This window comes from Nipponia nippon, unplaced genomic scaffold, assembly GCF_047370975.1.
Source record: "Nipponia nippon isolate SJK-2023a ecotype South Korea unplaced genomic scaffold, ASM4737097v1 scaffold_10, whole genome shotgun sequence".
Lineage (NCBI taxonomy): Eukaryota > Metazoa > Chordata > Aves > Pelecaniformes > Threskiornithidae > Nipponia > Nipponia nippon.
Window position 1 is genome coordinate 19,933,368 of NW_028262291.1, and position 16,834 is coordinate 19,950,201.

The 16,834-nt window shown below is 41.3% G+C and overlaps 1 protein-coding gene across 24 annotated transcripts in view; it reads right to left on the minus strand.

Annotated features, from left to right (window-relative positions):
• TSPAN4 (tetraspanin 4) overlaps positions 1-16,834 on the minus strand; it is a 443,271-nt gene that overhangs the window by 64,072 nt on the left and 362,365 nt on the right. For all 24 annotated transcript variants that reach the window (XR_015701873.1, XR_015701874.1, XM_087745837.1 and 21 more), the window contains one exon: positions 7,624-7,815. Coding sequence is in view for 22 of the 24 variants with exons in the window: in XM_087745828.1 (XP_087601954.1) it covers positions 7,624-7,815 (192 nt within the window). In the remaining 2 variants the exon portion in view is untranslated. The remainder of the gene's footprint in view (positions 1-7,623; positions 7,816-16,834) is intronic.

The window sequence follows — 16,834 nt, forward strand, 5'->3', positions numbered from 1 at the left end:
GCATCACTTGCTTGCTGCTGTGGCTGCAGCCACAATTTCCCTGATTTTGCTGCTCGGATTGCTAAAAGAACACAAGTTCACGTGCTAAGCTGGAACGAAAATCTACTGTTAGGTCTGTAGCATTAAATTACTGAGATGAAGTCATTCACAGGCTATTTCTTTCCCATTTAGTTGCTTTGAAATAAATTCCCTGTCACCAATGGAGTTTCAGCTGTCAGCTCTCTGATTGGATCCAGTGACACTATTGAAAACAGTAGGGTTTTTTATTCTCCTTTTCTTCCCACTCATTAACTTTTTCCTCATTTTCTTTATTGCTATTTCACTTACAGATGAGCTGGCTGAAGTTCAGAAAACTCTCAACAGCACAGTACAAAACATCATGGGCACTGATTTTCCCCTTGGACCATTCCATAAATAAGAGCCTTTTGATGTCTCGATAGTCATTCAGATACCTATATAGTATCAGCTTTTTCCACAGCTGGCCCTGACCTAATATCAAGGTTTAATTCTGATCTTATTTATTCCAGCAACTGTGATGAACTTCTTGCTTATTAACATGAGGTTCTCATTTAAATTAAGCTGAACACATAGATCTGTCTGTTAATGGTTATTTTCTTTCCCCTTCTCACTAATCATTGTTTCAGCTTTTCTACAAAAAAAATATCAGGCTTATCCACAAATCAGGAATAAGGGAAAATAGGGCATATCTAAGCCATCTTCTTACTTATCTAATCCTTGATCTGATGGAACATACCCAACCTCGGTGCTTTATAAGGCAGCTGGCTTTGGGTAATCAGCGAGGAATCAGCATTTTGTCTACTTCAAGCCCTTTCCCATTTCTAATGTATTCTTGCATGGGCAATACATGGTGAAGACTCACCTACGTCAACTTAAGGTCTACACAAGCAAAACTCATCCTGTACCTCTTTTGATTGGATTATTGGCCATGTTGCACATCCCAACCAGGAGCAGAAGAACATGTTCTTCATGCCAAATCATTGGAGGGAAAAAAAAAAAAAAAATGTGTCACGAAATCAGAGGGTGAAATATAGAACTGCCCATGGATCTTATTTCCTTCCAGGACATGGGTTATTATTTACGTTGCAAGTGTCTGGAAACATGGTATCAATACATGTGTGCTGTAACAACCAAATAGACATAAAAATCCTTCCTTCACAAAGGGCCTGACACTGTTTTTTACCAATGACTATGATTTCCTGGACCAAAAGTTAAGTTCCTATTTGCAAAGAATTTGCATTAGACCATGTTCACATGCTTGTTCTGGCAGCTTCTCTGAATGTCCTGTTTCCCATTTAACTGAAGGTAATGTTGCAATTAGGCTGACCGGCTCAGCTGGGACAGCCTGCAGGGGAGCTCATGGAAGCCAGCTAATTGTGCCAATCAGGCACTTTCAACAAGATAAAAATTGAGAACTAATTTTGCTTTGGGATATTTATTTATCATTTGGACATAACACATATGATGAAAGAAATCAAAATTGCCATTACTGTTAGGGAAACATGGACTAAATACTTCTTAAAGTTCACTGTAGCACACAGGACAGCTAAACATATTCTGCTGTAATCAGAGAAAGATGACAAAGGCACTGAGTTGAGATTTAGACAATTTGGGTTTGCTTCACAGGTCTCCCACAATCTCCCAGTGCAACCTATGCAAGGCACTTAGTTTCACTGTGCTGCAGCTCCCCATCTGACTAATGAGGATAATAATATTTTCCATTTGTCTTGTCTATTTAGATGGTAAGCTCTACTGGTCAGGGACTAGGAGTTTTATACAGAACGAGCATCCTGATCTCATGGGCTGCCTGCAGGGGATACTGTAATACAGATAATAAATAACATAATCCATCATGATTTAATGTCTAGAGATGAGATTTTTAACCTGGACTATCCATGGAATAATGACGTTTTTCAGTGCAAGCATACAAATATAGATCTCTGCTAAACGTATGAAAGGCAGAGAATTCAGGCAATTTGGCTCCTCAAACATAGTTCTTAAGCAATTAACCTAAAAGACAATGTTTGCACAGACACTTAACGTCAACATTTGAGCATGGAAGAGAAAAAAGTACTCAATCAGGCATAAACTCCTTTAGCATAGAGCAATGGCATGTGAACACATACATACAGCTCCTGCCTAAAGTCAGTGCTATGATCAAGTCATCATAACTGATCGTCCTAGAGTGGTACAGCAAGCTGGTGCCTCATCTTCTGCAAGGACCTGCCCTCAGCTGAAAAGCACATGCATTGCAATGGGGTTAACATACCCGAGCTAAACATTTTGCTAAAATTCACAAAGATGATGGATACGACTAATAGCTCTGATGGACATTAGAACTATAACACATTTGCAAAGGGGAAGAGAGCAAAAACAGATTCCTGATTTTGTTTCAAGATAGCTTAGAGATTTGCAGTACAGCTAGATGATCCTGCAGCACAGGATCAAATACCTATGGGGGGTGGGTGGGGTGGGGGGAGAATCAATGAAGTCCATAAACTAACTTTCTCAAGTCAGACTCTTAGCTTATTACATCTCTGTCACCTGTTCAGGACAGTGACCCAACCCATCAGAACAAAGCTGTATTTTCTAATTATAGCTGAGCTTGTAGCAGAGGGACCTCTGTTATACAAGCTTGAGCAACAAGAATAGCAGAAATGTCAAAGGAATCTTACTGAAGCAAGAAAGCATTGTTTGCCTGCTTCACTCATAAATTTGCATCTACATTCAGATGCAAGATTATATACATCAGGTTGTATACTTATTTCAAGAAATGCTAGTTGCTCTGATTTCCCTAGGGAAATCTAATGATGGAAAAGTTTATTTTCTTTCACGTTGTAGCTGGAGCAAATAAGAATCATTGTAAATATCCGTTCTTTGTTCACCGAGATCTTAGAATGACAGCTGCACAACTCACCCCATCTGTGTATTTTTGCAGAATGCACAGGATTGTTGGGGGTTCGTTTTAAACTTTTTTTTCAGGCTCCATTTTAGATTTTTGTATTCTTCTATTCCTCTGAATGCAGAGAAATAGGAATGGGCCTGTTTCTTAAGAGATTAATGAGGCATTGTCCTGGCTACACATTGCCACTGAGTAAAGAATATCTGGCAGCTCCTTAGTTGGTGGACACCAGGTAAGCCCTTTCACATCAGTAAAACTGTGACGCTTTAGGCTATCTAAACACTCTATTCAGAGAGTTAACATGGATCATCCCTGACTATTGCACACAGCTATGCAAAAATCTCATTTACAAATTAAACTTCTGCATTCAACTTCCTTTCTCCATCTGTCCTCTGCTACTTAAAACACTTCATCTGTCCTCCTTTCTTTCAAAAGTCGTTGGCAAATACCAGAGGTAAGCAATTATCATTTACACCTAACATCACAGCAGCCTAATAGCAAAGAGCTTGCAGGTTTGCTCTGACAACCAAATACAAATGTCATATGTGGAGAACACAAAGATAGAGGATCAGAGTCTCATCTGCTCTGCAACCTAGTGCATGAAATATAAATAGATCAAAATGTCTCTTTGATACTGCTCATTTCTCATTCACTCAAGCAGACTCCTTAGGAAATCTCATCCCTTACCACAGCATCAAACAGTAGCACTATTCATAAGGCAAGACCATACAAAAATATCCTGCTGTGTCCAACACCACATAAAATTCTGCTACTCCAGTGCAGGTGGGTTGAGCTAGTAGTTCTTCATGCCCTGCTCCCTCCCAGTCCATTTTAGGATCCCAGTGGTGCTCCATGCCTCCTGCAATATTTCCAATGTCTTCCTCCAAACCACCCATCCCAATAACAGCAGCACATCCTCCCACCTACATCCTTCCCCAACTTGTAACTGCCACATCCTTTCCTCTTTCTTCTGCTTTTAGGAAGCAGAACAAGAGGTGCTCCTGTTGCATGGGAAATTTGTCTTTCCAGTCCTTGCAGGTCTAAAGACTACTGCCAACCTATCATCAGGACAGGGTGCACTACAGGAGATAACAGCAAGTGGAGATCCAAATTATTCTTGGTTAAAAAAGGCACGTCCATGTGGCCCGTATGCTTATAATGCTCTAGGTGTCTTCAAGTAGATCTTAAGGGCATGATTTCAGAGCAGGAGGCAACAGGAATACAGTATGGGCAGAGCACCTGGAGAACCAGATGACGTTCACGTCATCTTTATTACTGTCTGTGGTCATACTTAACGTCCCAGACCTTCTCTCACACTATATCGAGCAGAGGAAAAGGGGGAGGTCAGCAAAACCTGCTACTCACTCAGAGATACCCAGTGATATTCTGCTCAGTGGAGCAATGTTTGATCTCATATATGTAGGTTATAACTTGAGTATCTGCCATCCCACCACAATAGCACCCCTGGGTACTCCTCCAACTTGGTTTATTCCACTTCCTTTTGTTTTTGTCCATGCCAAGCCTCACTTAATCAGACTATTGCATACAGACTACTGAAACATTCAAGTGTCACAACATCCTGGCTTTTACTTCTTGCTTCCATGTTAGTACTCCATGATGGACTCCTGTCCATCCCAGTTCCTTAAGCTCATTTAGCACTTGCCTCTTTATTGGTTTAGTGCTGGGGCTGGCCAAATATCAGGAGGTGAGGGCAAATTAAGAGAATCAAATACAATATCCAGTGAATAGTGCAACAGAATATACTATCCATACAATCAAATAGCCTCCATCAGCCCATCTTAAACACCTGTGCAGCCAGACTTCAGCTTCCCTGTCTGTGTACTATCAAAGCTCCCATTTCCAAATGGAAGAAAAAGTTAGGAAAAGTTAACTAAACCAAACACTGCACAAGAAGATAAGGTAGTGACATCACACATGAACAAGACAACTTATTCCATGAGTTGCTGTCACATTTGTGGTAATACCTTCTGGAGACATAAATTGCAGGAATTCAGTTCAAAAAGCAATCTTAGCTACTACCAGGAACAAAGCCAGATGTTAAGTAGTGGCCTGGGAGATACAGAAAGGAGTGTAAGGACCTGATCCTGCAGTGACTGTTAAACACAGTGTCTGTCATATACACACAAGGTTGCCAATGCTTAGTAGCTTTCTCTTTACAACTTAGATGGTAAATCCTACCACATCCCAGCTGGAACAAAACAGTCCTTTTAAAAAGCAGTAGAGAAGGGGCATTCTCAGGGATGTTTAACAAAAAACAGAGATATTTTGGGAAGAGATTCTTTTCATTTTGGCAGAACACAGTGTTGGGAATACTTGTGAAATAAGAAAAGGATGAAGAGATGTAGCAACCACACACCCTAAGAACAGCCTTGGTTTGATATTCAGCAAGTTCTTTCATTCAAGCATTCATTTTGCTACCTACGTTACCTAGAAAAATGGGAGCTGGCCAAAACAAAATGCCCTGGCCCTGAACTATTTCAAACACTAGTCAAAAAGAACCAGCAAGCTGGGGAAAGGAAGACTAAGAATAAACCTACATGATAAGGCTTTGCCCCTAGAAACAGAAGCTCCTACCACCATCCATTCCCTTCCAAACAGATAGACTCAACAGAATAACTCACAAGAGCTCAAAAATCTCGCTGGTATTTAATGAGGGTACGTACCAATGCATATTGTGGAGTTACTCTAGACTAAACAAAGAGTGAATTCAATGTAGACTAATGAAAACTGTATTTCAAGCCTCTGTAGTTAGGCTTATTCACAATTAAAGCAGCTGTAATCAGCTCTAACATAACTCAATTTTGAAGAAAATTGAGTAAAATAGAGGCCACGCTGAATAACTACAGTACACAAAGGCAAGGACAGGCAGACAGAGTGAAATGGTGGTACCAAATCAGATCAAGCTTCCCAATTCTTCCATGCAAAGAGTTCCTAAATGAATTTGGATTCCTTTGTATTATTTAACTTGATCCATCAAGTACAGTTCTTACATCATGCACTGAAGGTCATTAGATTAGTCCTTAGGTTGTGCGTTGAAGGGCATTAGATTCTGAATATTGCAGTATGTGTTAGGAGGAGCAGTAGCCCCAAACATTTGCATCTCCCTAAAAGGATGCCCATCTAGGGTTGACTGAGTACATTCACCCTAGCTGCAGCAATGACAGCTGATCAAGGGAGACTTGGCCCTTGCCAAAAGGAGTGATGAGGGCCAACAAACCATACGAGATAAAAGGCTGAAACTCTTCCAGTACTGAGGACCGACTGCCAGATCCTGACACGTAAGACAACACCGCTCATTGCTGCTCACACCTGAGCTAGGACTTTAAACAAAAAAGCACAAAATAGGTGATTAATTTTACACATATAAGCTATACTATTAGACTCGGCACCCTGTGAACTCCTGCTGCATTGGCACTGAAGCTGTAATCCAGTAATTACAGCTGACTGGCCAGACACTTCCTCCACAAAGTGAGTATTCATAAAACTGTTAAAACTGACAAGGACTTTCAGCCTCAGATTCTGACTTCAGCCTTCCCAATGTAAATTTCCACTCACAAAATTGCCTTAATTCAATTTATGTTGTTCATTTTAGTTTCAAACCACCTACTTGCCACATAAATAGGCCTTACTAGCCTAGACTGACTAGTCCTGACTTTTACCGGTTAAAAATCAGCAGAAACAAGGGATTAAGGCAGGGGTCTGGAAAGAGTCCCCTACTGAGGCTTGGAATCTCACAGTCACTTTAAGAATTTTACAGAGTGAATTTTTCTTGGGGGCTGTGTGCCTCAACTCATTCTGTAGTTCCCAGGGGAGCAAAATGAATATGTGAGGCACAGCGAGGAACAGCCTTTTACAAAGGGATCACCAGCTCACCAAACTAAACCCCAGCTTCACCTCGCTCTGAGGTTTGCCGAACCTCAGGGTGAAGTCCTGGACTTGAGCAGCAAGATCACCTCACTTCCTAGTCTTCAGCTGAACAGGATCCAAAATATACACTAACACCTAGTACAGCAGGCACTCACTATTTCTGAAGTCCAGCTTTGAGTGGCATCAAATTACATTTTGATAAAATACACTAGGGATGTGGCTCCAGCCTCTGTTAAATCATGGACAGCTGGCACTTTATTAATCTTTGATTTCACAGCAGTCTCCTCATGCTGACACCTTTGCTTCCTGACATCTCAGCCTTTTGAGAGTTAATGATTGGCAAAACCAGTATTGCCAAATCTGAAGGACTTCATTTCCAATTTAAACCAAAATCAACCTCTTTACAATGTTTCCTGCCTACATTGATCTTTCTGCCCAGGACTTTCAGTCCCACCAGGGTAGACATTTGGAGCAGATAGCTACCAAAACTGAGTAAAAAATTATTCAAGGGTACATTGCAAAAGATGTCTTCACAAACCCCTTCCTCTTCTCTGAAGAGGTTCAAGGAAACCCACACCACCACTAACCCTTCCCTTCTTGCAGGTCTCATCTTCCAAGGACAGGTTAAAAGCACGGTCAGGAATGATCTAGCAGCTCCTTAGAGCTATCAAGGACTGATTCAAACATGACTCACATCTCATCCTCGTCAAGTGGGCAACTTCTGTAAGGAAGTAAGGACACTGTAACATGCATTGGAATAGCACCAGCACCTTAAGACAGCAAACACTGAAACAGCATAGCAGCTTAATACTCACGCTCAGCAGGAGGCACTTGTTTTCTTTGATGGCGCCTATGCAGCCCACGAAGCCAATGATCATGACAAATGTCCCTGTGACGATCAGTAGGTTGGCAGCTGACAGGGACGGGAAGGAAGAGGAGAGGGTGGCAAAGTTCCCTTGGGTAACAGCCAGCCAGATGCCTACTCCAAGGATTCCACAGCCTCCCAACTGGGAAAATAGAGAGAAACAAAGAAACTCAGTTATTGTATCCAAGCAACCTCAGGTATTAATCCACATCAATATGGTAGCAGTAGAACAGCCCTACAGTCACACCTAATAAGAAAGGTATCTTCCCTATGGCACTTTCAGTAGGGAAAACAGACAAAGGAGAAAGAAAAAAAATTCATAGAGGGGGAACTCATCAGTAAGACGTAACACTCAAGAAGACCCAGATTTCCTAAATCCAAGACACAACTTCAAATATCAGGTCTGTCTCTCTCTAGTGAAAAAGCAGACACTGAGTAAAGGAGAAATTCCCAAAGATTCAGATCTCAAAGGGATTGAAAAAAATCCATATCCTATTTATGTACCTCAGAGAGCTGCCCAGAATGGCTGAAGCACGCTCGATCCCCTGTTCTTCCGATCCCAATCCACTGTCTCCCATCTGTGGCACATGCCATAAACAAATCTTGCCAGACCATTCCCTGGTAAGACACCTCACACCTCTTCTTAGTTAGTTCCTGTCCAAGGTCTAGCCTCCCTTGGAAGCAAGAGAGCATTTAGACTGTAAAGGGGCCAGAGAAGGAGGGAGAATCCTCCTGTAACATTAAAAAAACCAAACACATGTTTACTCCTAATGTGGCCACTGGTTTGGTAATTCGATCCTCAGAACTGGACTTGGCTGGTTTAGGAAAAACTTGAGAGGGGAGCAGTAGTACAGGCTCCTCAAGCACGTCAGCAAGGAGAAGGGAGGATGCCAGTGCAGGCAGCAGCCACCACAAAAACATGAAATTTACAATTATTATATACACAAGGAACTTTTAAAAAACGTAAACATTTATAAGTGTGCTGCTTATAATTGCGAGAAAGCCTGCAGAATTGTAACAAACTGAGTAAAGCTGAGCAATTAAATGGAATTAAACCAAAGGGGATTTTGCATTATACAGTCACACAGCAGAGCATCACTTAGGTTTCTTTCTTTCCTGCTCTCCCTTTAAAATAATGAATTTTTATTGAGTTTTATAATTGCCCTTTATTATCCAAATCAATTAAAGGCTAGGAAAGAAATTGTGTTCATAGAGTAGTAAGCCAGACACAGGAGCATATCAATTAAATGTCTGCATAAAGTGGATGAACATAAGGCAGCTCATGAACCAGGGAAGGAAAAAGACAGAGCTAATCCTAGGGCAGAGCTAAGCCTCAGAAATGAAGCACAGAACTGCAACACAAAAGCCAAAGTAATTTCTTAATACTAATTGCTAAGGTTGCCTCTGCATGCCACTGAATTCCCCCTCAACAAGGGACAATAAAGGTGGCTGTGTCTCAAGGCAGGACTCCTCACCCCAGTTGCAAACCAGTCTATTTTGTTCAGAACTAAAGAGCCAAATTATACCTGATTGCAATGTACCTCAGCTGCATCAACCTGTGTGTCTCCACTGAGAGAAGGCAGACTCCAGGACACAGCAACTCAAATCATTTCATTCACCAGCCTTTTCAAATACAGGCATCCCATATCACCATACTGACCCTTTCGCAAAGCACCCTCTACGAGCACCACAGAGGGACAATCCATGCCCTGACGATATACACTGGAAATACCTCCCCTCTATGCCCACTTACGGACCATGATCTTTAACATGGTCTAAAATGATTGAAGAGTAACCAGGTGAGAGGAGGGGGAAGAATACTTAAAGAAGGTAACCCACAGAAAATCATTTAGGGTAACTGAGGGGATATAAACAAAAGCTATCAACATGGTCCACGGAAAAAAATTAGGAATAAATTCCCTAAAATGGGAATAAAACTCTGAAGGTCTACTGGACTACAAAACAGCATTGAAGGAGAGGTGGCAGACATCCAAGTTAAAACCGAACTGGTCAGAGCGCTGAAATACAGTCAGGAATACCACTAAACCGGCTGAGGAACAGGATGGAAAGCACAACTGCACTTCTGCCTCCACAGCCTGGTGGACATTCTGCCTCAAAATCAGCCTCGGAGCCGCAGGCACAGGGAGGCTGCACAAATGGCCCAATTAAGCCTAACGAAGGCAAATGCCCAGCAGCAGCAGAGGCATCACCTTGCAATAGGTTTAGCTATTATCTTCAGTTCTTTGTTCTGAAGCAATTCAACAGCACCAATAAGATGCAGCTTATTTTATCACCTTTCATGCTCCCCATGTTGCTACTCTGCTTTGACTGATACCGGCGCCTATAACTATCATTTGTATTATGGGAGGTGGGTTTCGCTGAGGACACTGCTGTGTTCGGTAAAGGCAAGACCTGCTTGCCTGCTCCTCCATTGGCCATTAAATTCTCTATGATGTACAATGCATACTGCTTAAGACATCGTTGCCCTTAGGACATTTGATTCCAGAGTCTTCTCCCTCCAAAGTCATTCTTGTCTGCAGAAACTGGGAATTCACCAGTGGTACAAAACATCACAAAACCAGGAGATGGTTCATGCAAAATGCTGCGGCTGCGGCTGTACCCATTTAGATCAGGGCTGAATATTTCGGGTCCACTGGTCAGCAGGAGTATCTCACTACATTGCCCTTGATTCAGAGATACTCTAATATACATCAGGCTCTCTAGCAGCTCGTTATCTTCGTATTTTTGAAGAGATAACGCACAGCTCTTCCTCAGGTTGACTAACCAAACCCTGAAATACACAAAGGGATCCTTTGAGCGTTAAACCATCTAGCTCAAACTGGATTTGACGAAGTGCTGCTTAGGAAATGTCAACACACACTACTGAGGGCTGCTCCACCTTAGTTCAGCCCTATTCCTTTTCCCACACCAGAACATCACCTCACGGCCCTTGAATAAAGTTGCTAAGCTGTCACACCAGGTCCTGGGAAACCGAGGCTGCCCTTAACTCTGGTCTAAACTGCTTTTCAAAGCCTCCTTTCCGCCAAGGAGTGAAGCACACCTCTAAGTCTCCATCCAACAACCATAATAACACTCAAGCACCTGGTTAAGGAAATGCTTACAGGAACCAACACCCACCAAGACAGCCACAGGAGCCTTTCCAACAATAACAGAATATTTTAGTTTCCAAACATTCAAAAAGCTCACTTGCCCCTCGCCTTCTGAACGGAACAGCGTAATTCCCAGTCTAAGATCCAAGGATCAGAGGGATCATGTTTATTTATTCTGGATCACAGCAAAGAGAAAACTGTTGCAGTTGGTTCTATGCTGCCTGTCTGTTTTGATTTCTTCATCTTGGTATCTAAGGAGCTGTTAAGTTACGGATAATTTTACTTAGTTATTTATGATGTTCCCTTTCCTCCACTTTTTCTCTCCCTACCCCCATCCCCAACGCCCAGTCCTTGTTTGTGCCAAACAGTCAGAAGCAGAGTGATGAGATGATAAGTCTTGACAGTTTTCGGGGTTTGCAGAGACGTGAAATTAAACAAAACCAAAACCATTAACAGGGCTACTCTTGACAATTTGGGGGCTTCCATGCAAACAGTGAAGCTGCAATGGTTAAAGGAGAAAACATTAGAACAAAAAGATTAGCAAGAAATCTACAGCTTGAACTTGATCTATTGGTAGCCAAAAATGAGTATGTATTGACTTCATGTGGTGAGTGCAGGGCTGACTTCCTAAAAAAAAAACAAAAAACAAAAAAAAACCCAAACAAAAAAAACCCACAAAAAACCAAAACCAAATCCCCCTCAAAGATGTCAGGCTACTGACAACCACATTTTTTTAATTCCCCTGTGAAATGTTTAACACATTATTTGCCTAATTGTTCACGATAATCCACTCTCTTGCAAGCAAGGCAGCTCATGGCAAAATCTGAAACAAAATGCAGCTTCCTCTAACATTCTTTTTTTCCAATAAATGTTGCATTTTTTTTGGTAAAATCTTTTATTCCAAGGCCAAAACAGTGGGACACCAGAAGGGATAGTGTCATAGCCCTAAGACTTAGGAGATTTGAGTTAAGTGTCTGTTCCAGGACAGATCTCAGTGTAAATCTCAAACAGGCTTTATATGTCTGTGCCTGAGTTGCAAAATTGTGAGTACAAAGACATGAGTAGTGTGTTCTTTGCAAGCCCTGGACTTTGCAATTGGCTATGGAAGGAGCAGTTTATTCTGCTCAAGACAAACTGCTCATAGGCATTTATACAGCAGAGTCAAGCAGTAAAGCAGGTGACTTACTCTAATAGCACACATTCAGTCTGTCTCTCCTTCCCCAAGAGATATACAGACACGTGTGCACTCGCCCTCTTGGCAAAAAAAGCTGCCTACGGAATTAGATCCTCCAAATTGTTCTAATGGGCTAGAAAATAAATTATTCAGACTTCAGTGCATACATTTAGAATTGATCTTGCAGTATGGTAAACAAAGTAATCCCAAACAGCCCTGGATATATGCATGTTGTTGGAGAAAATGATTCTGAAGTTACAGCTACACACTTAAAATACTGCAGGAGAAATTGCCTCATTGTTCATGATAATGGTGTTGGTGTCTTTAAGTGGTTTTTTTATTGGTTTTATTACATGGAAAATGCATCTAATTGAGGCTTCTTGTATCTGATTAGGATCTACCCATCGTACTTCTTTTAGATAAAAGAAATTCCTTGTGTATTAAAAAATACACTGATAACAGAATCCAAGTGGAAGGTATGACCAGTTGTTTTGTAGTTAAACTAACTCACTTGGAGGGTTTTTCTCCCCCAGTCTCCACATATTTAAACTAGAAGGGCTTTCTCAATCCCGCTTGCTATCCAGTTACTCTTGTGTGAATGTGCTTCCTCCTCTAACTATGGAGTAAGAATATACAATGGAAAAATCAATGTCGAAGTATTAATAGCAGTGATGCGAACATTATCCAGCAAATGTTCTTGTAATGTAAGGCATAGTTAAATTACTGTTCCTTTCAGCTAGACACGTAGTGGAGGTGGAATTGGAATACATATATGCATTGACAGGATCAAATGAATCAAGAACCTTACATGGAAAAAGCAGAAGCGTGTGTGCTAACAGAGAGACCATGGTGCTCTGTACAAGCACATGCAAACCACCTGCTCGTGCAGCTGCTACCTAACTTGGAGGAAGGAGTATGCACTTCTGGAAAACACCTTCAAGCTAGCAGTTCACGGCCATTAGCCTACTGAAGACCTCGTAGACATCCATCTGCACCACACCACCACTACTGACTGCCAGTACGCAGAATGACTGAATTTGCAGACCACGTCCACCATATGGATGGCCACTGTAGCAGAGCTCATGCAACATGTACTAGTAGTATCACCTCAGTGTAGCACAAAATGCATTTCTTTCGCTAGTCAGAGGTTTGAAATTTACAAATATGGGATGGTATATGTAAATCTAACAAATAAAGGATGGTATAAAATTTAATTCCTTTGTGCCTCTGATTTTAGAAAGTTAAATTGAATAGTAAATGGGGAACTGAAGCATATTTGTACCTTTAGTGTATTGAGGCTCTAGAGCTCTGCAGTACAGAACTGAAGGATATCTGCAAACCTCATCCAAAATGGCCATGATATGAGCTCTGTCCTTTTAGCAACAATTTAAAAAGAACTAGGAAAAAATACTTGAAAAAAGATCAGTTAGTAGGGACCACATTCCTGGGAGTGAAGAGACTGGAACAGTAGCAGACCATAAACATCAACGTGGGATGGGAAAGGTGAATAGAAGATCATTATTCATTTTTCTTGAAATAAAAAAAGCTAGAGGTTATTTGGTCTGCAGCATGAAAACCAATAAAAGCAAGTACTTTTTCACAACACTTAATTGAATTCTGGAATTCATTGCCACAGAGTTTTGTGGATGTCAAGATGTAAGCAGGTTCAAAAAGGGATTACAGAAATCAAAGGAGGGCAAAGTATCCTGGCATTTATTAAAAATGATATTTTGCTTGCAGCCCTTGCAGGGGAAGACCTTAAACCATTAGCTGGAGCAGCTGGTAAAAATGTCCTGTGTTATCTCTCCTTTTTTCCTATATTCTCTCTAAGCATCCGAGTGACCATGACCAAAAATAGGGTACTCAGCTAGATGAAACTTTCTCAACATTATGGGCATTTGTATGTTCTCCTTACTTCACCTGCTTCCCCCCTCCCTAGTTTTAATGTTCACGTACAGTTTGAATTTGATTTTTTTTTTTTTTGCTTGCTTGCTTTGCTTGGCATCAGCCTATTTTCAGAGACAGGGTTATAGATACAGACAACAATCAAAGAGTTAAGTCCCTGTTTCTCCTTACCTACATATCATACTCTTGGTTTTGTATCAATGAAAGCATAGCTTATTTCAAAACAAAATTTAGAAATCTGTTCATTCATCAAATTTAGAAACAAATTCAAAATCTGTTTCTCTCCCTTGGATCCATTGGACCTATAAAAGTTGTATTTCTCTTCCAATGGGCATACAGATCCTATCCAGACTCTTCTTTCTCAGCCTTAGCAAATCTGGAGTAAGATCTGTTAACCTTTACACACCCAGTCCACTAGATTTTTTGCAGTTTGATATAGCATAGTTGCAGGGAACTTATGCCCACGTGTAACAGACTCTTGTGTTGATGCAATCAATAGCTAAACTAGAAACAACGCAGTGCTTATGCTATGGTACCTTTGGGGGGGGGCGGGGAAAGGATGAAATTATCTAACTGCATTTTTGAGGTAGAATTAGGAATTAGGACTTCAGCTCTTTGCACACATGCACTTCCTTCTCCACTGTAGTGCTGCTTCTGCTCTTGCAGCCATGGCCCAGGTTTTCGGTATTGCTTATGGAATTTGGGCAGCTGCCAGCAAATTCTCGGCTGTCATCACTCCAGAGCACTTGAGCTGTCTCATAATTTGCATCAAAAAATCAATGAGAACTGGGCTTACGGATCCTCTAGATCATTGTAAAAAGTCTCCTTGATTTCCCACTCTAGGGACTAAGCAGCCTTTTAAAGCTTGGCTGAATGCAAGCATGTCCTTTCCACCCCATACTCCACCCACACATCTTTAGCACCTTCACTGTCAGGCTGGCTGAGTCAGCACAGTCCCCTGAAGAAGTCTTTTCAGAGAAGCATAAATAAGGGCAGAAAAGTGTCCAATCTATTGAGTCTTGGGATAGACCTCAAAAGTCTGTTGAGACTTGGGATTTCAAAAGTAGGGCATATCATGAGGCTTGTACAGAAGGAAAAAAGAAAAGAAAAAAAAAACCAAAACAAAACCCAAACCCAAGCCTGCAGTCCGCAGAGCACCTCTGTAAAAGGGAACAACTCAGGAAATGCTTTCCTCATATAATTCAGATGGGCTCTCAGTTGCGTTGCTTCTCAGACAGACATGTCTGGTCTCAACTCCTGAGTGCTAGCTCCAGCCAGTAGACAGACATTATCCCACATAAATTACACATCACAAACAGATGCTGCTCTACTCCCAGACTCAACACTTTCTTTTAGAACATCTACTCACTGTGGCATATTCTCTCAAGCCAAAATTTTTTTTTGTTCTGGTGTCATTTAATTCCACTTTTGAACTCTTTCACTAATACCTCTATGACTTACACGAAAATGCTCTAAAAGAACGCAACTGAGTAAAGCACAAAACATTTCAAATGCCAATCTCTTCAGCTCTTCAGATAAGCAGTTAAAAAATTAAAAGCTCTATGAAACTAGTTGCTTGGCATTGCCATCCCATATTCTTATCATTTTGCTTAAAAATTAGTTTCAAATACAAAAAAATCTCATCTTGCAATATGAGCCATTATGTACACGAGCAGCAGCCAAACGCCTCCAAGAGTTTCAGGCCTCCATTCCCCACTGGTGTCAACCAGCATGACTGATCAGTCACCACCCTCATCAACAACTGCCAAGGATCCAGCCTGAACGTCATACTAGACTTTTTCTTACGAATTGATTAACATGCTGTCTGCCTCCCCTTTACAAGCCACTGTCTTGTCAGTAGTGCAACGCAGTGTGTAGCGCTCAACATGATTTCAAAGTAGACATGACGCACCATCTTCCACGGGCCTGAACTTGATATCCTGCATGACAGGCAAGCAACTGTTACACTCACACAGATAGCTGAGGGCTACAATCCTAACCCGTGTTCTGCCTGCCAGCATGACATCCTGGGATTCATACCCTCACTGCCCTCTACTGCACTGTAGTCTTGTCACAGGTTTGAAGAAACACACTTCAATAGCTCATGTTGTTGCTTCCTTCCTTGTAGACACTTCTCTCCTATAAATAGGCTTTGTTTTAGGATATTCCACCCAGTGCGTGAGCCTGACAAATACCAAGAGCGTTTTTATCAAGCCTAGGAAGTCTACAAACAGGACTTTGGAGCTCTATGTGGGCAAACATCACAAGAAGAGCATTCATTTTCATAGTGTCAATAATGGAAACATATAAAATGCTGCTTTTTCAGTTACCCTGGCGAGGTTTGAGCCTCAAGAGCTTAAGCGTTAAGAAATTCATTATGCTTCCCCAGTTGAGTTCCACCACTAAATTGCAGTCTCATACAACTAAAGTAAATTTGGGGACAATTGAAGATGTCAAAAGACAGAACATCATGCTGACACCCCACTAATGGAAAAGTGAATAAAAAGTCATTCAGTTAATCCCTGCTGTTTTATGACTAGCATTCTCCTACGCACCTGCTCCTCTAAATCATAGTTATCTATCAACTACAGTTACAAAAGAAAAGAACTACAACATTTATGAGTTAATCCACCCAATTGAAAAGTGATGTTTTCCTTTCATGGGCTCAAAATTCATTGAAACACTTAAACGTGTGCTCAATCACATCCTTATCCAGCAAAGCATTTAAAGCATGTGCTTAACTGCCACTGACTTTAATTAGTCACTTCTGTAGTGCACTTAATCGTCCCATACTGCAAAGTCATACCACTGAGGATGCAAAAACTTGCAGAAATAGAACAGGTGAGGATGACCTGTTAAGGCAGCATTGCTGATAAAAGATTAAACATGATCACAGAATATTAAAAAATGGTGATTATCAGTGCCACAAGCATCCAATTTGGAAAACTGCCTAAACTCTAATTCAAATTAAG